This window comes from Pteronotus mesoamericanus, unplaced genomic scaffold (genome assembly GCF_021234165.1).
Source record: "Pteronotus mesoamericanus isolate MK-2021 breed Mesoamerican mustached bat unplaced genomic scaffold, CSHL_Meso_final contig_78, whole genome shotgun sequence".
Lineage (NCBI taxonomy): Eukaryota > Metazoa > Chordata > Mammalia > Chiroptera > Mormoopidae > Pteronotus > Pteronotus mesoamericanus.
Window position 1 is genome coordinate 27,576,559 of NW_026555258.1, and position 22,664 is coordinate 27,599,222.

General features: G+C 50.5%; 1 protein-coding gene across 1 annotated transcript in view; it reads right to left on the reverse strand.

The window, feature by feature from the left end:
• The window catches only part of COL15A1 (collagen type XV alpha 1 chain), a 95,903-nt gene that overhangs the window by 61,373 nt on the left and 11,866 nt on the right, over positions 1–22,664 (reverse strand). The window contains exon 3 of the mRNA XM_054584089.1: positions 1,075–1,622. Within this exon, the coding sequence (XP_054440064.1) occupies positions 1,075–1,622 (548 nt within the window). The remainder of the gene's footprint in view (positions 1–1,074; positions 1,623–22,664) is intronic.

Sequence of the window (22,664 nt, forward strand, 5' to 3'; positions counted from 1 at the left end):
GGAGAACCAGGGACAGGAAGGTGTAAGAATGTACTGCCTATTGGCTGTGACAAGTAAATCAAGCCCCCTCTCGGCCGGCTCCCATTTAGGGGGTTGTCTGCTGGAGCCAATGTAGTTTGAGCTCCATTAGCTGGAGAGCCCCTTGGGGAGTATTGTGTTCAAAGCATAGGCTAACACAGCGGCCTGCTAACTGCTCCCAAGGCCTCCAGCTTGCTGGGGGCGGGCCCTAAAATGCACGTCTCTCCCCTCCCAGAGCATGTCTTTCCCCTGTAGCTGGGAGCTTTTTGGCTGGAAGGCCTCATCTCAAGAAGAGCTACCTGCCAGCCTCCCTCCCTCCACTCTTACCTCCTCTCCCCACACCTGACTTACTCCATGACCCATCCAGGGTAAGCGTTTAGAAAGTGTTCATTGAATTTTAACTTCTTAAAGTTCTCAGTCTCCCTGCACACTAAAATAAACCCCAACTCTGCCCCACGGTACTGTCTTGTATCAGTAAGCCCAAAGCGAGCGCGCATGCTGACTCAACGAATAACCACAATAATGTAAGAATTTTCTTTAGGATGGCTTATACATAAAACCCCATTCTGACCGTAAAGTCAGTTTTCTGATATGTTTTCAGGGCACACTGTCCAAAAGGAGAGAAACTTTCTCACGCAGGCATTCTAGTCTACTGCAGCTCTGCAGAAATCGCTGCATCTGCTACCTCTATTCAAAGGTAAAAATCCCAGAAGGATCTAACAAACCCTGCTCTCTTTATAATGCCTTAAAATGAACTAAGTGCTTTCACACAAGCTATCTCACTTGACTCTAAGACCCCATGGCGTAGGTGTTGTCCTCCCCACTTTCATATAAGAAAGCACAGAGAGGATCAGAAGACCCAGGTGCTATCTAAACCCCTGGGCTCCACTGAGCACTCAGGACTGGAATCTAGGTGCTGGGTTCCAGGCCCAGTGTCTTTCCCACCATGCGCGCATGCCCCTTTGAGGACATGAGGAAAAGATAATAACAAGTGCTGTCGCTCTGTTTGTTGTATGGTGTCCCGTGGCCTCCCCGATCTGCAGGGCCTGCACTCACGATGAATCTCTCCAGCCCCGTGGCTCCCGCACTGCCCACGAAGAGCCCTGCACTGGGCTCGAAAGCCAAGGCCCGGGAGGACCGCTGGAAGGGGACATGGCTGTGCTCCTCGCAGTCCACCAGGAGGGTCACTTCTTCGCCCTGGATGATCACGGAAAAACGGTTCCACCTCTGGGTCATCACGGGCACCGAGAAGGCAGCAGCCTCCTGGGACACATGGGAGCCGGGCTCCGTGTAGTAGAGGATGATCCTCTGGTGGCCATCCTCCTCGCCAGAGAGCCGCAGGCCCAGGTAGATGACCTTCTGGAAGGCATCTGTGATGGCAAAGAGCACGCCGCCTCGGGCACTGCCGGGCTTCACGGTGGCGCTGATGGCGAAGTCCCGGAAGAAAGTGGGGGGGATGAGGATCCTGGCTGGGCGGCCCACATTGGCACCAGGCCCAAAGCTGTAGGCCGGGAAGCCACCATAGCCTGTGACAAAGGACACGGATGAGGGCAGCGGGACACCAATGAGCTCCGTGAGGTCCACGTGGCCATGGGAAGTCGATCCTGCAGGGAGGGAGAGAGAGGCCATGCTTCACACATATATCCTATTTTGCTTGGAAATGAGAAATCTCAGAGGTCGCCTAATACAACCTCTGCCTGAGATGTGTTAACTCTGCACCATACAACGTAGTAGCCATCAGCCAAGTGTGGCTTGGGAGCACTTGAAATGTGGGTCGCCCCCACTGAGATGCACCATGAGTATAAAATATCAATTTCCAAGACTGAGTTTGGCAAAAGGAGTGTAAAATATGTTATTAAGAATGTTTACATTGATTCTATGTTGAAATAGTAATTTGGGGGAAATATTGGGTCGGATATATTATTAACATTTTTAAAAAGGATAATACAAGGGCCTTGACTGGTGTGGCTCAGTGGGTTGGTCATCATGGAGCAAACTGAAAGGTCACTGGTTCGATTCCCAGTCAGGGCACATGCCTGGGTTGCGGGCCAGGTCCCCAGTTGAAAGTGCATGAGAGGCAACCAATAATGTTTCTCTCCCTCTCTTTCCCCCCTGCTTCCCCTCTCTCTAAAAATAAATAAATAAAACCTTTAAAAAATATATAAGGAACAAGCATGGGCCCCCACTGTGCTTCTCAGCTGATGCTCTCATGGACTCTCCAGTCGTCTCCCCCTGCCCACGCCTCCGGGGCGGCCGCTCGGGGGATGGGGTGTTTACCATTCCCATGTATGTCTCTGTACGTTCGCTACATGAGGATGTGTCTCTGACACAATGTGGGTCACTGTGTATGTCTCTGAACCCCAGATAAATGTTGGCAAGCACTTTTTTCTCTGGTCAGCACTGTGTTTTTGAGATTTATCTTTGTTGAGGCATGTGGTTCTGGGACTTACTTTCACGATGGTGTTCTATGGTACAAATAAGCCACACTGCATTGGTTCACCTCTCCGTTGATGGAGGGTGAAGCTTCCATCATATTTCAAATCAACTGCTGTGTGCGTTCTTATATGTGTCTCCTCTTGGTCACCTGTGCAGGTGATTCCACCATCTGAGGTGCATCCATTGGGTGAAATGCGGATGCACACCCACAACTTCACTGAACGTTGCTAAAATGTCTGAAGCAACTGTGCCCTTTTTTAAATCGAGACATAATTGACATATAACATTGTGTATCTTTAAGGCGTACGATGTGTTGATCTGATATATTTATATGCTGCAATATGATTTCCACCTTAGCTTTAGCTAACACCTCCATCATGTCAGGTAATTACCATTCTTTTTTTGTGGTGAGAACATTTAAGATGCAACTGTGCCATTTTATACCCCCACCAGCAGCATGTTCTTGCCAACATTTAGGGAAGGCAGGGAGAGGTGATTTGGGAGAAGTCTATGGGGCTTTTCAACTTTAGTGATAATGTTTGTTTCTTATCCTCTACTCGCCATCATAGTGCCCCCAGTGACTCATGCTGCCGCAGGTCCTCCTCCTTGACCCTGAGTGCTTTCCCTCTGTCACCTACCCTACCGGACCCCACACCACTCAGTTATGTTGCCAGAATAACTCCTTTTCATCAAGTTTCAGCCCTGGCCACCCCCTCCCTCCTTGAAATCCCTGGTTTCACCTCCCACACCCACGCCCTCCTCCTCCCCTTCCTGAGGTGGTGTTAGATGGCCTCAATCCACAGCAGGTCCTCCACCGCAGCCCCCAGCACGCTGCATTTCACTCTTGGTGACAGGTCTCTCTTACTATTGGGCCATGAAGACAAGGACCACATCATTCACCTCTGTGATACCAGCACCCAACCTAGTGCTGATGAGTGAATGAATGAATGAATGAAGCCCCACCCCCTCATTTTACGGAAGGCATAGGTGAGGTTAAAAGACGGAAGGGGCTTGCTGGCTACAAACTTGGATCTAATTCTCAATCCAATGCTTTATCTCTCCAGTTTATAACACACGCTAAAACAGAAATTAATTTTAAGTACAACAAACCCCAGAAGGCGTAAATAAAATGATTGATGAATCTCGCTAAATTTAACTGCATAGAAATTTTAAAAGCTCTGAATAGCAAAAATAAAAATCTCCACAGTGTCAAATCAAATCCCCAAACTGGACAAAAATATTTGCTACATATATTGCAGACCACAAAGTAATTGCCCAGATACACAAAGCAAATGAGTAAGCAGCGGGGCAACAACCCAAGAGGAAAAACGGGAAAAGAATAAGAAATTCTTTCCACAGCAAAAGAAATAAAAACAGCTCGTAAAGAGAGGAAAAGACAGTCAGCTTCCCTCCGACTGAGAGAAATGTAAGTTAATACTACGAAGATAAACCATTCTCCCCATCACTTTGGTAAAGATCAGATTGGATAATATGAAGTGTTGGCAAGGGTTTGGGGAAACAGGCCACCTCACGCCAGGCTGGGGGAAGGGAAATGGGTGTAACATCTGTGGGGGCGCTTTGCCAACATTTTATCCCAATTACAAGTGCACAGGTTCTCTTCCGTCCAGTAATGACACCTCTATGAATTGTTTTAACAGATAAAGTTACACATGTGAAATGGAAATCATGCTCGAAAATATTCATCGCTGCATGGATTAAAATGTATCCAAATGTCCATCTTTGGAAATGCTTAAATGAATAATAATTTTTTTAATTTATCCATACAGAGAAATGCAACGCAGGTTTTTAAAAGGTGTGATTCCCCAGTTCTTAATATCAAACAATTCACACGATGTATTAGGTAAAAGCAAACAGACAAAAAAAAAAAAAGTCGCAGAATAGAATCATGATCAGTTGGAAATACTAATATTAGTACATAGTAAATACACACAATGTATTTTAAAATATAGGTTAGAATATCAGTAGAAGGATATACAAGAAACTGAGAGCAGGGATTGTCTCCAGGGAAGGCTGAGACAAGAGACTTCTTTTCACTGAATGCTCTTTTCTACTTTTTGAATCTTACACCATGTATATGGTGTGAAAAATAAAGGCATCCACATATTTTTAAAAACATGCACTCCTTCCATCCCCTTTTAGACATGACAAAATCTTTTTCTTCTTGCTTTTTTTCCTCACTCAGATATAGCCCATCTTTGTATAGGAGGGGAAAAAAAGAGAGTGAAAAGAAATAGAAATAAAAGCAAACACCCCACTGAGATTTCTTTTCTCCCCTCCACAGTTTAAAGATAAAAACAAAACAAAACCGTGAGCACCCTGCTGACAGCCCCGCTTTCTTCTTGCTTTAATCCAGTGAAAAGCTTTCCTCCAGTTCCTCTCGCTCCCACTGAGCGCAGGAGGGGGAGCCCCTTCCCAGGGGGATGCTCCCGGCTTGGGGACAGGTGGTTCCACAGGGAGCAAATGGGCCAGTGATTTGCTTTGCTCTCAAGTGGTGTCCAGGGGATTCCAGGGACAGGTGGGGGCAGGGGCTGAGACATTCCCACCAGGACACCTGCTTGACCAGTACAGCCAAGGCTTCCACATGGCAAATCTGGGAATTCTTAGTCCCAGAGAGATTCTGCTTAAAAAAAAAAAAAAAAAAATCAGAAATCTACGGAACCTCCTTGTGTGATAGGGAGACAGATGAGGAAGAGAGTTCCATCACCGGGAGACACAGCCGGGAAGCAGCAGATGGAGCAGCTAAGCAAGGGGGGCACAGAGGCGAGGTGTGGTCCTGCCTTGGGGTGACTTGGAATCACAGGTCTGGGGGGCCCCCTCGCCACAGCCCCTGCCTCCCAGGCCGCAGACAGTGCAAGGGAAGACAAGTGTGCAAGCGCCAGTTGAAAGATCTTGTTTCCACTGGGTCGGCCACAGAGGGAGCCAAACCACAAATCCAGAGGAAGCTCAAGTCAGCCCAGCCCTGCCCACGGCATCCCCCACCTCCCTCCACACACATTGTCCCGTGGCCTGGTGTAGTGTGGCGGCGAGTGACCCCTGGCCTGGAGTGACCCATGCTCAGGCTGCATCTGGGCCTGCTGGACCACTTCCCCTTGGCCTCTGGCAGGAGGGCCACCTGCTCAGGCAGCCACCAGGGAGGGGAGGGGAGGGGAGAGAAGGCAGGAAGCCAAGACAAACAGGCTTGGCAATTCGGTCCATAGGCTTGTCCTGGAATGGCTCCGCGCTGGGCAGGAAGGGGTGGGGTGTCGGGTTGGAGATCACAGCTCGTAGGAAGACGTCCTACCATCCGGGAGGGACAGACTGGAGAGGGCATGCTGATGGCAGGCTGATCACAGAGCTCTGGACTCAGGAACCTTGGAGCCCTTCGTCAGAAAGTACCACACTTCCATCTAGATGACAGTACCTGTTTCATTGGACACTGTGTAACTTGAATAAAATACTATTCCTAAAATGCATAGCACACAGGAAGTGCCAAGCACAGAAACTGAGGCCCTGGAAAAGGTTACTGAGGTCTCACTCGAGGTCTCACATCCAACAAGGACCTCACTGCACACTCATCCATCACCTGAAGGTCCAGGCTCCCTGCCACCTCCACGATGCTGGGTCCAGGGGCCCAGGAGGTCCCCAAGGACTCATACAGCCAGGGGAGGCAGGGCTTTTGAGGGGAATCCCAGCTATGCCACTAACTCTATATGTGCTGTTGGGCACAGTGCTCTCCCTCCCTGACCTCAGTTTCCCCATCTGTGTATCAGGGAGTTAAACAAGATAGACTCTCAGACCACATCCACTCTAACATAGTTTTTGTGTCTTCACTGCCTTCGAAGCACCTCTTGGGGCTGCATCTGACCTCAGTGTCCATCTCTCATTTCATTAATGCATCAGGATAACTTTATTACAATGGGGGTTCTTTACCACACTCTTCCAGCTCATGAATTTGATAACATGCACAAAGCCTCCACACTGTGCCTTGTGCGGTGCTGAGACAATGGAGGGGAACCTGGAATGCAGGTTCCGAGGAACTCACGATCCAGGTGTCTCAGCAGTCGTCTGTTCGTGCAGCTCACAAGTTCCAAAGCTTTCGTACTCGCTAGTGCTTTCCGGACGAAGTCAAAAGTCCATTTAAGGCTCGCCCTGCTTCACCTGCTCATCCTCCCTTCCCCATCTCTGCCTAAGCTCATGCTGTTCCTTCTATTAGCAACAGCCTTCCCCATATTCTCACAGTGGAAAATTTCCAGGCTCAGTCAGCTACGCCCCAAGACACTGGAGCCCCACAGAGCAGTCACTCAGCAACGTGGCCTGAGGAAAGGGGACAAACAGATGCCACTGGGCCTCACGCCCTTCAAGCCTTTGGTTCAGGCTCCAGAGCATGTGTGTGGGGCAGCCCCGCCCCAGGGCACGGGGAGAGGATTCAGACCACTTTAGAGATGGACTAGGAAGGGGAAAATCTGAGCAGTCACCACAGGGTGCGACTTTCTTCCCAGGGGTCCAGAGCCAGTTTCCATGGAAACTAGGACAGAATCCCAGAAACAAAGAAAGAAACATGGCAGGGTTCAGGTTTTCCTTTCACACAGATGAGAGCCACCTGCCCTGTGGAGGTGAATAACTGGTGACAACACCTCCCTCTTTTCCTCCTCTCAGCTCTGGACTCCAGGACATCTAATGCCTCTCCTCCCCAGCTGGGCCTCAGTTTCTCCTTCTGTGCAATGGGCTGTTTCAGCCCTTCTACCTGTGGGGTCCTGCGGAGTACCAGGGGCTAGCCTGGGCTTGGAGCCTTGCCTCCCTAAGGAACTGTATCTGGCTCTGCAAAGCTCCATCTCACAGATGACATCTGGGCCCAAGCCCAGTGCTCATGCTTTTTAGCGTTTAAGGCCAGAAGGGGCTAAGAAGCATTCCTCTGGCTCTGGGTCAAGAACTGCGGAAAAGCCAGACAGAGGCAGAGCCAGGGAGGCTGAGGACACCACTGGCTCGTGCACGGCGGCGGCCCCTGGCGGCCACACGGAGAACTGCACCCCACCCCAAAACCCAAGGCAGGTTTCTCTGGCTGAGCTGCGCGGGACGCTTCCTGTGCGTGGGGAAACTAGGAGATCGGGAGACTGGGAGATGGGAGTGGGAATACCTGCAACAGAATCACAGACAGAGGTCTGGAAGGGACTTAGGAGAGCAGGTCTGAGGTCACACAGGGAGCTGTGGCCAACCAGGACTAGAATCCTAGAATCTAGATGCCTGCCTATCCTCGGTCCTATTCCTACACCAGCTGCCTGGGAAAACTAAAGGTGCCCCTCTCCACATCTCTCATTCCCACCTGTGGCTGTGAAGACCCACAGAACACTTCAGTCAGCTTTAAGGGGACACGTGGACTGCTTCAAGTGGCCAGTGTATTCCCACTGGGGACAGGGCTCAGGAGGTCCAGAGGACCCCATGTTGCTATGGCCAGGGGTTGAAGCCAACAGGCCAAGGGTTTACAGGTAAAGTTGGGGTGATTGCCCTGGGAACCCCAGCAGGGCCCCTCTGACCTGGATTTCCCTGCCCTTAGCCCCTGGGAAGAGAGGGGGTCCCTGCTACATCCTTTGCTGCCTGTGGCATGAGCTCGGAAGCCTCGGAGAACGCATGTCCCTCCTCCTTGCTCCTTGTCAGACTGTCCTGCCTGGGAGGGGCACATTTGTGCATCTTCTCAGGACTGTCTCCCCCTTCCCTTTGGATACCCCTACAGGGAGGTGGCTGCCAAAGCAGACCTCCTGGCCTGTGCGTTCCTTTCCTCTTACCTCCCTGGAGAGACAGGAAGCTGGGAGTTCAGCAAGCCCAGACTCTATAGACAAACAGCAGCTGACCATCTGTAGAAGGAATTTCCTCTGCCACATACCCACCAAAAGGCCACCTTGTTTATGCTTGCACATCTCCACCACTGGGGAGCTCACTCCCCCCACAGCAGCCCTGACCACGGTGGGACAATTCTAAGTCTTCGGAGCTCTTTCTCCTGGTGAGCTTAGGCATAGCTCCCTGTAGCTCCCACCTACCTGGCTGGTGGGACCACGCACAAGTCAGCCTCACCTTCCACTTCGTGATCTCTCAGACATTGCAGAGAGCTGTGGAAGGGCCACCTGCTGAGGACATGCTCTTGAGTAGTCCCGCTCTCCTCCGAGCCTCAGGTCCCTCCCCTGTGAAGCCAGAGGCTTGGGCTAGATGGCTTCCAAACACCCTTGCCAGGCTGACAGTCTCCAATTCTGTATTTTCCTCAACTTCCATCTGTTTTCTGATCTCTCTAACCACCCTTAACTATGGTTTCTTCAGGCCTGGAAGGAATGATTCCAACAGGGATCGGGACAAATCCAGGCCTTCCCACTCTTCTTTGGACAAAGCAGCCTGGCCAGAGGCGGGGAGTGATGTGCCCAGGAAAATGTCACAGCTCTGCCTAGAGGCAAACATCACTCCACCCAGGCCAGAGTCTCCAGAGGCTCCAGGCTCTACCTGACTCCCTTCCTGAAGAAAGTGAACACAACAGAATCCATGCTGCACGGGATCCGTCTACACCCCGTAAAGCTGCAGGAGGTTCTTAGAAAAACCTACCACCAATGCATTTCTTAGAAAAAGAACTGTTCCCCTGCCAGGGAAAAAATCCTGGATCAACTTAGAAGGGAGACCTGGCCTTGCCAACAATGAAAGACCTCATTTTTCTGAACTACAGAAGAGCATTTTTCTACATGTAAACTTAGACCGCCTCCTTCCCTTTTCTGGTTTTCATATATAGCATAAGAATTTTCCTGCTCAATGAACTTACTGTGTGAGCTTCTCTCTCTCTCTCTCTCTCTCTCTCTCTCTCTCTTTCTCTCTCTCCCCTCCTCTCCCCCCGACTCCAAGTGCCCCGCAGGCCTTTGGCCTAAACTGAGGAAAGGACGGTTTTGAAGGCAGCCGGAGGTAGGCAGAGACGGGCAAGGTGTGGTTCCTGCAGCTTGGCTGCCCTGCCCAGCAGCTGGGAGGGGCTGGGCCCAGCTGAGAGCCCCAGCAGGAAGGCACACACTCAGCTCCCTCTCTGGTGTCCAAAGCATCCTTTCACCTGTTCCCTCCTCCAGGAGGAAGGCAAGGCAGGGATCATCCTCTCATTTCCAGAGGGGAGAACCAAGCCCCAGAAAGGGGCAGTAACTCACTTGAGGCCCCAAGACAGAAACCAGCCCTGAAGACCCGACCCTGGGCTCTGCTCATTCCTGCCCACTGCCCCCGAGGCGTCCCTTGAGTGAAGAGGCGATACACCTCTGGGTCCCCATCATCCCTGCCCATCCCTCTATCCAAACACGCTTATCCCACTTCATTCTGGAGGTTAGTTCCCTTCCTTCTCTGAGAGGATGAGAGATGGGCTCCTGGGCATGGACTCTGCAGACTCATCTCTCAGTCCCCAGCCAAGGGTGACCGATGGATGCACGACAAGAAACAATAGCATCAACAGCTGAGGTTTACTGTGGGCTTGCTGTGTGACAGGCATTGTTCAAAGGGCTTTCTGCCAATCATTTCACCTTCGCTACTGATTCTCTATGAGGTAGATCATTTTATTATCCCCATCACACAGGTTAGAACATTGAGGCTTGGAGAAGTTAAAAACTGTCCCAAGGCCATGAGGATAATAAATGATTGGAGTCAGGATTCAAATCTGAAGAGTGGTATAGCATGGTGTGAACGTTCCAGGCCTGGCCACACACCAGACTCAAGCAAGGAGCTTTTAAAAAGACAGAGATCTGCCCCTCCCCCCAGCCCTGTGCACTCAGCTTGTTCCAGGGCCTGGCCTGGGTGAGCCTGAGGCCCTCTCCCAGTTGGAAGCCACAGGTAAGGGTTAACCCCTTGGGCACTGGCGTCGACAGACCTGGGCTTGAGTCCTGCGTCTGCCACTAACCTGTGTGTGACCTCGGGCAAGTCACTTCACTTTTCTGGGCTGTAGGTTAACCTGCCTGGTGAGCCCCCGGCATCACCGTGAGAATGGACAGCGCAATGCGGCTGTGCCTCGCACGGGGCCCTGCACAGCGAGCCCCCTCAGGGTCCAGGGAGTCCTAGCCAGCCGGCCTGGGGCTGCCTTCGGCCAGGCCCTCATACTCTGGTCAGTTCCCCTCACACCCACCCTCCAACTCTTCGCCTTTAAGTAACTAATATCATTGAATAAGGAGTTCCAGCAACTAGGGAACTGAGGGGGTCGGCCCGGAAGGGGTATGGTGTGACTCCCTCGTTCTGAAACCCAGGTCTCGTCACTACCACCCCCCTAAACACACAGGAGCATGCGCGCACACTCGCACGCGCACGCACGCACACGCGCACGCACACGTTTACCCTGTGGGCAGAAATTGGCTCCAGGACAAGGTACACAAGCCTCAGGAAGCACGGGGTGCGTCTTGCTGCCTTGCTGCAACGAGGGCCTTGAGACCCCTTCTTTGCCCCCTGCCCAAACTTCTGTTCTGGACACCCGGGTCCAGAACCACCTCGGGGAGCACGCGCACCACGTGGCAGGTTAAAGCCGCAGGTGCGGGCAGGCGCGAACAGCCACGGGCCCCTAGAAAGAGCTTTGTAGTCCACTGCTCTCAGTTTATGGACTTGACTTTTCCATACAGAGAACAAAGACTCTTTGAGTGTGACGAGGGCCTCGAATCCTGACGATGACATCAGCAGGAATGAGTCATCACCAGGGTGGGCAGCTTCGGGGGACTCCGCCAGGGCTCAGAGGGAAATGCATGGAAAGTGGGCCTGGAGGAGAAGGGGCCCCATGAGGGCCCCATGAGGGAGCACCAGATAGGAGCACGCGATGACCTTCCGGAAGGGGGCACCCGACCACCCACAGCTCCTGAAAACTGCCAGGCTCGGCGCTGGAAGGGGACAGGGAACCGAGAGCTGGCAGGGCAGGGTCGGTGTTGCGTCAACAGCCGAACCAGAGAGTTTCCAACTGCATTCCCCAGGGTCAGGGCAGGGGTGTGGCAGAGAGGAGGCACTGGCAAGGCGATGGGAGGCTAAGGAGAAGGCCTGACCCTCAGCCCCTCCCCCCGCCACAAGTAGCATGTGCACTCACATGCACAGATTCAGTCACACGTACAGTCACGGATACACTCACACACACAGATTCACACTTGTGAAAACACAGTCATACAATAGTCTCACCTGTTCACAACACACCCATGAACACACACACGCTGACACTATAGTCATACACACACACGTGCACACAGAAACACACATCTTCGCCCACACTCATCCCACACTCATGCACCCTGACACCTTCACATGCTCCCCCGCACGCCTACTCACACATACGCACATTCATTCATGCTTTCTCATGCTCTCACACATTCATACACAGTTACCTACCCTCACACGCACACTCACACCAAAGCAACTCAGACTGAGGTTTCTTTAATACATCAGGTTCCAATTACAGCCTCATGTGAAGAAACAAACCTGCAGCTTAAAAGAAACCAACCAGCAAAAACTCACCCACTGAAACCTTTCCACGTGACTGATGTTGAATTTGGGGCATTATAGGGGCCCACAGAGAGTCCACAGCCCACTCTTTCTTTTCTAGATACCTCATTAAAGGTCTGCAGAGCTTTGATCTCACTTCCTACACACAGGGTTTCAGTCCCTCTGATGTGGGCACATTTTCTATATTTTCCTCTTGCCAATAAAACCTTCTCAGAATATCAAATTTGGGTCATGTCTTCACAAAGTGATGAACCCAATTTACTCATTCCCTTGGGGGCAATGCTAGAAATGGAGGACCGTACATATGAACAGCTGGCCTGTGCAGGTGATACCTGGGGCTTGCCACAGGGCCTGGCCCACGTAGGTGCCCTGTAAATGCTAGTTCTGTGAATGCATAATAAGAGCTACTGTGTATTGAGCCCTTACTGTGTCCTGGACACCAATGTCTTTACCTGCAGGGCAGTGGTTCTCAACCCTGGCTGCACAGAATCAGGAGATTTTTTAAAAAATACCAATGCCCAGGCCCGACCCGAGAGATACTGATGCTGCTGGTCCAGGAGCGGCCTGTGCAAGGCAATTTTGCACAGCTTCCCGGTGATGCTCATTCACAGCCTGAGATCTTTACACCAACTGTACTCTTACTGTTCCCAACCTACCAATGAGGGAACAGAGGCACAGAGAAGTTGAATAACTTGCCCACAGGGACCCAGAACTGGTGATTCAAACCCTCATCTGTCCGATGCAAAAATCTCCCTCTGCTCAACTCCAGGAATGTCACTTCAATCCAAGGCTGTCCCACTCCAGGGAACACGCCCTGATTGTCCCGGCCCTCAGTGGCCTTGAGCACATCTGCCTCTCTGTTCCCGTTGCCTTGATCACCCTTTCCCTTCACTCTTAAGAGTCAACACTCAGTGCCTCTCCTTAGCTATCAGGGCTCTGCTGCCATTGGGAGACAGTCTCTCGTGGCCTTCATCTCCTGGGCAGACCCCCATGCTGACGACCAGGCAGCCACTGCTCTCATTTTGGCGAACCTGACGTATTTTCAGAGCTGGGAAAAGAATCTCCGAGCTGCCTGGTGTTGGGGGTAAAACTCAGCCTGCTCTGGCTGCGAATTCCAGCTCAGCATTTAAAAGCTGTGCAACATTGGATAAGACACATCACCTCTCTGAGCCCCTGCTTTTACTTCTATAACAGAAATAATGCCACCTACTTAGGGAGAGAGTTTTGAAAGTGACCTGAGATAGTAGACATAAAACACTGAGCAGAGGGCCCAGCCAAAGCATGTATTTAATCAAGTACAATGGCTTGGTTATTGCGATTATTATCAATGACACACTACTTTTCTCTCCCCTAAATTATTGTCTGTAATTGTCATGAAAGGCAGCTTTGGGCAATTTTCCCTCTGTTTTTCTCATCTGCAAAATGGGGTGATACAACCTCCTTCACTAGGTTGCAGTGAGGATCAAATGTGGTTCTTAATGTGAAAATGGCTTCCTCGGGCGTAGCCTGTTCAGCTGTAAAGAACAACATGGACAGAGGGCTCCAAACAAGTGTCTCCGGCTGCCGAGTGCTGTTTTTCTCAGAGGAGTAAAATGTGAACAGACTGAAAGGCTACAATGTAACCAATATAACTTCATAAGCAGAGTTTCCTGCCCCAGCCTCAGAATGGTGTTAGCAAAATGGGGTCAACCCAGAGGAGCTGAAACCTGGAAATTGGTTCAGTACCCTACTCCATCCACCAGTTTGAGGCAAGAAGCTAGGGTCAGGCCTAACCACAGCTTCTGGAAGAAACAACTAAACAATAATAATGGCCCATGCTGATGATAGCGGGTAGGATGATGGCCCTCTAAAAAATATGTCTACATCCTAATCTTGGACCCTGTTCATGTGACCTGTTTTGGACGAAGAGTCATCTGCAGGTACACCTAAATTCAGGATCTTGAGGTGAAGAGATCATCCTGGATTATCCAGGTGAGTAATCCCATGACAAGTGTCCTTATAAGAGACACAGAGGGGGCATTTGACCGAAGAGAAGGAGATCGTGTGACCACGGAGACAGGAACTGGAGTGATGCAGCCCCAGTCAAGGACTGCCGACAGCCCCCAGGACCTGGAAGAGGCAAAGAGGATGCTCCCCGAGAGCCTGCCGACACCTTGATTTTGGACTTCTGACCTCCAGAACTTTATAAGAATAAATTTCTGTCGTTTTAAGCAACTCATTTAAGGTCACTTGTTACAGTGGCCAAAAATCTAATATGTTCACTGAACGCTCACTGTTGGCTAAGTATGACCTAGGCTGAGTCATTTTAATACTCTCACCAACCCAGGAAAATTATCTCTATTTTATAGACGAGGAGATTGGGCTGCAGAGAAATTTGGTCACACAACTACTAAGAGTAGAAACAAAATTTAGACCAAGACAGGGTGGCTTCAAGCCCCAAAGCCCATCTGCTTAACCAGACACTGGTGGTTCTCAAGTGTGGTTCCTGGACCAGCAGCCTCAACATCACCTTGTAATAGCGGGGAATTGTAACCCACCCCACCATTCTTTTGACATTGTTCCTCTAAGCGCTGACTCTGACTAATGTGCAGCTTGTAGATAAACAACATGCTGTGTAAGATTCCTAGGAACTAGTTTCTAAAGATACAGACTCTGCCTTTCAGGCATCCCAGCTCTGGGAGATTTGCTGATCCTCAACCAGGGAGCCCGGATGACTCAACCAGGATGATGTACACCAGACCACCACTTGCCTTATCGGAATGGACTGTGCTCGTCTGCACATAGAGAACTTTTCAACTCATTCCCTCGATCTCTTTGTTCTGCTCCCCTCCCTCCTTATAAAAACCTCTGCCTGCACTGAGAGGAAGAGATGGGCTTTGTGACATGAGTCCCCCCATCTTCCAGGGGATGGTCTTTGAGACAAGAGTCCCCCATCTTCCAGGTTGCCAGTGCCCGAAATAAAACCACTTTCCTTTACATGCACACCTGTCCTTTGAGTTTTGTCTTTCTTTCTTTTTTAAAATATTGTTATTTATTTATTTTTAGAGAGAGGAAGGGAGAGAAACATTAATGCATGGTCGCATCTCGTGCGCCCCCTGCTGGAGACCTGGTTTTTGCCCTATACTGGGAATTGAACCGGCAACCCTTTGGTTTACAGACGAGCGCTCAGCCACCTGAGCCACACCTGCCAGGGCGATCAAGTATTGTCTTTCGAAGTGGCAGTACGCTGGACCTGTGTTCGGTTACAACCCGGGAAGTGATCAGAGATATAAAGTCATGGGCTCTACTCCTGACCTACTGAATCAGAAACTGCAGCGAGGCAGGCACCCTGTGCTTTAAGCAGCCCTCCAGGTGACGAAGCACTCACGTTTGAGATCCACCGCCCTGCACTGGGCTGCTGAGGGTCATGTGGTAGCCTTACGCTGGAATGGGGAGGCCAGCTCTGGGGAATCATGGAGGAGGAGACATGAATAGGCAGACAGCGGCAAGGCTAAGACCCACACCCAAGGCTGAGCAGGACTTCAGACGCCTCTGCAGGGGGACAGACCTATGCAGGGAGGGCCCCAGCCAAGACGGGGCTTCCTTCTGCTTATAGCACAGCAAATGAGCGACATCCCAGCCAGGCTGACGGGAGGCTGAGCCCCTCAGTTAGTAGATTCCATTGATTGACAACAAGAGGACCCTGGGGCCTGGGGCGAGGCAGCCAAGTAGCCCCAGGCTGGAGGATGCAGAGAGGCTCAAGAGCTCCAGCCCACAGTCTGCGCGCAGTGGGCGAGGGACCTGAAGCGGCAGGACGTGGTGGTCTCAAAGGAACTGGTCCCCAGGGAAGGTCTGTCCTGACCAGGAAGATAACTCCCATGTCTTCCAGGAGGGACAGCAACGTCTTATCTCTCCAGCTTCCCTGCCCTGCACTGGGCTTAAGGTACCTGAAGACATCCAGGAAGGTCCACTCCAGCCACACTGAGAGGCTGGCTCTCAGGGTGACTCTGTCTAGATGACTACAGATGAGTCACCATCTTGCCAAGAAACCCTCCCTGACTGGATTTCCCAGCAAGTTCCAGTTCCTCCCCACTCTGTTGTTATCTGTTTACTTGTTTGTGTCTCTCACCGGCCGTGAGCCCTCCAGGCGAGGGTGCATCATCTTCTATTTCATTCCTTTATCTCCCAACTTCTATACCCTTCCCCTCTAGCACAGGGCTTTGCCCCGGGTGAGCAAAACTTGAGCACTGATGGATGCATAAATGAATGTCTAATGCACACGTGAATAAATGAATGAACTTATTGGATTCTGGACTAGAGTGACTGTATGCTTGCCTTACCATACAGCATTTATTACTATCCATCACAAGGAATTCTAATGAATACCAGCTATTGTAACAATCCCCCCAGCACCATTGAGCTCAATATGCACTTAACAGCCTCACTCTGGTACAATGTAATACAGGTATCCCCTGCTTTTCAAAAGTTTGCTTTATGCTACTTCGCTGTTATGAAAGACTTACATTAGTATGTGTTTTCTCTGAGAGAAATCCAAAGAGGATTTTGCTCTTATGGAAAAAGGCAAAAGGCAAAACTAGAACCCAGCATTTGTTTTGCAGCAAGTGTTAGAGAAGCAGCGTGCACCCAAGCAGCAAGAGTGGCTCCCACCAAGCCCCTTCCCAGTAGCTTCGCTCTGCATCTCAGCAGTAAACCTCTGTAGCTTTGAATGGTGTTCGAGGGCATCTCTGCTTTATCTCAGTTTCTTTCATGCACCCGTTCACAAGATGTGTCCTAAGTAAGGTAATTGCTTCTTCACTTTACGCCATTTCAGCTTACGAAAGGCTTCATAGAAATGCTCTACTTTCAGATAGCAGGGCAAACCTGTATTTATTACCTCGCAGACACTTGATGCTAACTTTCCTAAGGCTGAGATCTTTCTCCATCCTTTTGGCAGACCCTTAATCAGATTGAATGACCAGCCTTCTGCAAAACACCTGCCCTTGGCTCTCACCTATCAACTGAGTTAGGAGTGTCGCTCGTAAACACGCTGGCCTCTTAGACTTCAGACCAAATTCCAACTGCCTCCCCCTCCCCCCTCCCAGAAACAAGGATCTGGGTGAGAAACAACATATGCTTCCCCTTCTCCATTTACACCATTGGAGTTCTTGAGGTTTGGCTGGAGGCCTGAGGGAGGCCTCTCATAGCCTATCTGGGTGTTAGAGTTGAGCTGGGGCCACTGGGCAAGACAGGATGGGATGGGACAGGCCAGTGGTCGAGGTTCCAGGAAAAGAACAATAAGATACCTGCTTCTGATGCATCTCCCACCCCCAGCCCCATGTCGGGGGAGGGGGGCGGGGAAGGCCATTATGGTCGCAGGAGCTTTGAAGAGTAATTCTTGTGAGTTTTAAGTCTCTCTAAGTGAGACATGTCCTTGGATGTTTCTTGAATTCTCTGGCATGGTTGACAACCACACGGTCCATAAAAATCTCTTAAAGAGTTGCTAACCACGTGCCTCAATTCACTCATAGTTTACATGATCCCAACCCTACAGAACGCAGCCACAGAGGAAAGAGGACCCCTGAAGGGAAGGCAGAGTGGACCTCTCCATCTTCCACTCTATCCTGGATCCAGCTGAGGGTCTGCCTGGCCCACAACCAGTGTCCAGAGTTCGACCTTATCTGGACTTGACCCTGGGCTGGACTCTGCAAGATCAAGAAGACTCAGACCCTGTGTAGATCTCAGCCTACTAAATAAGAACAGGACACCAACATATAGAGCCCTGATATAGGTGGCCTGAACTGAAGGACAGGGCACATTAGATAGGCCTGCAAGGCATTGTACAGGTGAAGATGATGGAGCCAGCGGAACACAAGCAAACCCATGGGGCTGGAGGAGAAGAGGTAGGAAAACTAGCAGTAGCTGTGTGGTTCTGGGGGATGGAGCAATGGGACCCTTAGACACGTTCCAGAATTAGAGCAGGAAGAAATATGAATCTAGATAAATACAGATTTAGAAGTGTTAAATCAACATGTTTTAGCTCATTTAATCTCAGGACAATTTGATAAACTGGGGACTATAGGTATCCCATTTTGCAGACAAGTAGACTGAGGCTGAAAGGCGATCAAGACCACAGAGCTGGTAACTGAGATGGTTGGGACTCACATGTGAGTCATCTGAGGTCCTTCCCAGCTCTTTCTACTTATAATCACTTTTTCACTTAGGGGACTGGAGTCAGATTATGGGGAGCCTTGAAGGTGAAGCCAAGGAGACTAAAATTTATCCAACAGACAGCGGGCGCCTCAGCAGGTTTCTGAGGAAGGCTGCAGCTGACCATTTTAGGAGGCATCACGACTTCACCTCGAGCTGCTGCCCCTGGGAGTCGGGCCCTTCCTTCCCCGTGCCAAGGACAGGGTGGGATTGGGTGATCTGGAATGTGGAGCGAAGGCGGTAGTTTGGCAACAGCAGGAGACATACTTTCCTGCAGCCTCTCAGCACTTGGCATGTTATGCCCTGGGCAGAGTCAAGCTGCCCTGGGAACGGCCCGGGGCGTCCCAACAGAGGAGCTCGTGTGATTTCAGTCAGGGCAGAGAAGCAGCCCGGGGACAGAATGAGCTCATGGCTTCAGCAGGCACCGTGAAATCTCGCCTATACCGACCAAGGCTGATGGAGGCCTGGGGAGTCGGGGTAACCAACCGGGAAGGCCCTCAGGAAGGACCCAGTCCAATGTTGCCAACACAAGAAAACTGAGGCCCGGCCTGACGATGTGACCTGCTCAAGTGCCTACAAGTGCCTACATTGTGTCGTGTGCCCACAGCTATCTACTATCCAGACCACCCTCACCCATTACCCTAAAGAAGTCAAGGTATGGGATAGTGCTTAATATACAGCAAGCACCCAGCATGGGAATGAGTGCATTTGAGTCTGTATGGGCCACATATACAGGGTGGGGCAGAAGTAGGTTTACAGCTGTGAGTGCATGAAACACAGAGTATATTCTTGTATTATGTATTAATTATTGTACCATTTTTCCATAGAAACAACTACAAACCTGCTTTTGGCCCTCCCTGTATAATGACTTGGATGCAGTTGAGCAGGGGGAACAGATGGCATAAAATATTTGTCCTGCAGCTGTTACCAAACACACTGCTTCTTTCTGTCAATTTTCCTACTCAACTGTGCAGAGACCTGCTCCCTGCAGGATGTCGGAGGACCGTTTGGCTCTCAAATGGGATTTGAGTTTAAGGAACAGCCAGGACAGATGGTGACCCTGAAGTCATATTTTGAAACAGGCTAACTCTTGTTTAATCTAGATGAAAGTACTTGACGGTCTCCAAATGTTTGCTGGAGGAAGAGCTTTTGTACCTCCAGAGTCGTGGAGGGGGAAATAGGACCTTCCAGAATGAGTACTCAGGAGACATCCCTAACTGGAGACCTGGAACTGAGGGTGACTTTGGGGGGACCTGAGGAAGACAAGCCTCACCCAGCAGGTGCAGCGGAAGGATGTGGGATTTGGCATCAGAGAGACCTGTGTGTAAGTCCTTCCTCCACCACTTCCTAGCCTATGACCTGGGGCCAGTTCCTTAACTTTTCTGAGCCTTAGTTTCCTCATCTGGACACAGGGATGACAATATCCGGCTCTCAGGGTAGCAGTGCAGGGTAATGTCACGTGGCAAGCACATCTTGTTCGTCCATTCATAATTCATTCACAAATGCTATCAAGCACCAACGACCAACCCCCACGTGCCTGGCACTGTTAGTGTTGGAGATTTATGGGAGAACAGGACAGACATGGCCCCTGTCTTCATGGAAATAATGCTCAGTACCGAACTCCTCATCCCTGGCTGGGCTGAAGAATCGCCCAGGGGCCTTAGAACACTAAGGCTGGGCTCCCAACCCCATCAGAGTCTCTGAGCCTCAGCGTGTTGTAAAAGTCCCCAGTGACGCTGCTGTGCAGCTGGATGGGGTTCGTGGACTTGAGGGGAGCCTTGGCCCTGGGATGCCTGCTGTCTCCGCTCTGCTCTGGGCACTTCCCCGGCATCACACAGCCCCGGAGGTAGGACCTCTCCGACTCCGTCCAGATGAGGAAACCAAAGTGCGCTTCAAGGGCAATTTTCCCAAATCACATAGCCAATAAATGGAGGAACTGGAATTTGAAGGCCATCTGATGTTTCCAAATTTCAGCACTAAACACATACAAGAAGCCCTCAGCATAGGTGAATTCCTTCCCCTGTCTTTCCTCCCACATCCCTGAGGGTGGAAAAGACTGGTGACACATCTATGGTCAAGCAGCACTTGGAAATTTTGGGGTGACAGAATGCCACCCACCTGGACATCAAAAGACCCTGTTCTAGACCCAGTTCTGCTATATTTTAGCTGAGTGACTCTCATCATGTCCCTGATGTGTCCGAGTCTCCGTCTTCCTATCTGATATTTAGGAGAGCTAAGAATGGATGATCCTGAACGTCCAACATTTTCTGGATCCTCAAGGTTCCCAGTGGGCTTTGATGGAAATGAGGTATTTGGGGGCCTTATCGCAAGGGAGCCCTAGGACCCCCAGCAGTCTGTCCAAGGAGCATCAATGGTGAACTGTGCCTTCTCCCACAAGGAGCCACTATGCAGCATAGACCACACTGGGTAGGAGGCTGCCTCCAAAGGGCGATTCTTAGGAACCTTGAACTTCAGTGGGACCAGCCAGTCTCCCACATGCATATGCATGAGCAGCATTTTTCACATTCCACCCAGCCTTCCCATGCTAATGCAGCCACACACCCTTATTCCTGGAAGGTAAGTGCAGACTGAGAGAGGAACACTTCTGAGAGTCATGAGCACACACATTATTCAGTAACTAGCATTTATTGAGCGCCTGCTGTATGGGAGGCACTGTTGAGGTTTTCCTTCATGGAGTGGACAGTTCTAGTATAAGAGCTTTGGAGAGCAATCGCCATCTTGTCAATGGCAAAAATAAATAAATAAATAATAACTCCTTTGACACACCAGTACACTCTGTATTTGTAGACAGAGAAAATGCTTATACAAGAATGGGTTCTGGCACCCATTGCAATAATTCTGAGCCTTCCCCACAAGTTCAGGACCTCAAATTTATACATAACATCATCTTCACTCAAGCATCCTACCATCTGACAGAGGGGACCCTATATCCAAGGGCCTGAGTCTAGCCAAAGAGCCCCTCAGAGCTTGGAAATGCAATTAAAGCCCCCCGCTTTATCTTTAAAGGCACTTAAGATGTGCACGCTACTCTATAATACTTGTGTGCTGTTTCTTTTAATATGAAAACTCTAAATTATTCCCCAGTTGTTATGGGAGTCCCCATGCCCCCACCCCAAGTTACCAACCACTGAGTAAAATGGGAACAGGAAATAAACAATGTGGCTTTGCGTGTCACACTGTGTCCAGGGGGTAATGTGCCACCCATATCCCACCATTTCTAAGGAGTTGCTCCCCTACATGGAGACATCTAAAACTTCCCCCTTGAGTTGTTCCTCCGCAAGACCTCGTTTCCATTCCTCAGTAGGAAAATTTGCATTGTTATTATGGATACACATGCTACCTGGAATACAGAGATTCAGGGAGACAAATATCTAAAGAGATAACCTCAGATCTGGACAAGCCTTAGAGCTGGTCCTGCCTCTTTGCTGCATTGACAGGGAGAAGGTTTTCAAAGCCAAGGCTACCTGGAGTCTAACTGCAGAGCACAATTCTGAGAATCCTTTCCCCACGTGACCCTCACTATCTCCCAGCCAGGCTGCTGTGATGACCTCGGAGGCTCCGGATGGCTGAGGTGGGATGAGAGATGCTGCGCTGGCTGGCTCAGGGCTCTCATTCCAGCTCGGCTTCCCTAATGGGTTGCTGCAAGACTCTTAAATACACTTCTCTGTGCAACACGGAGCTGGAGACCCTATGCCCCCAACCCTGAAGCAATTTACTCTCAGATAAGCGAGGGAGGAACGGGGTAGGAAGCAGGACCCAGAGCCCTCAGCCGGTGAACCCTGGAAGCCAAAATGCTCTCTCAAGGCCAGGCTCGGGAAAGCAGCTCCTGACAAAGGTGCGCTTCCATCCTGGAGGACCACCCCGCACCCAGCATCTCCCCTGCCTCCCAGCCCCTCCCCTACATGCTGGGACCACACACAGGCTGTTGCTTCCATCTTCCCACTCTGCACATCTTTCTGGAACATTCAACTGCCCTTCCAAGCCATCAGCCCTGCCCCCTTTCCTAGCTAAATCTGTTGATCCTCCACATCTCATCTTAAATGGTACTCCTGGGGGAGACTTTGCTGACACCCCAGTACAGATTACAGGGGCCAGGTATGTGCTTTCTTGGCTCCCTGTACTTCTTCATAACACTTTTTACCATTTATAAATATTTAAAGTTTTTGTACAATCCTTTATTTAGTGTCTCTGTCCCCCATTCGACTGCAGGGCCCACGAGGGTGGGAACCATGCCTATCAGTCCCTCACTGTATGCCCAGCACATACCGCATTGTCTTGTGCAGAGTAGGGATTAAATAAATATTTGAGTGAAAGTGAGTGACCAAACACATGAGAAACCTATCAGGCTATGACAGGCAGGGTGTTTTCGAGCCAGAAACTTTGGGATTAATCTTGTCCTACCCACCCATATTTACAAAGTCCTTGCCTAGCTACATTTCACTTTTCCTACATCACACTATGCCTGCTTATCTCTCTGCAGCTCTGTCTGATCCTTCAGCCCCAGCATGACCCACATGCTGCAAGGGCCTGCCTCTCCC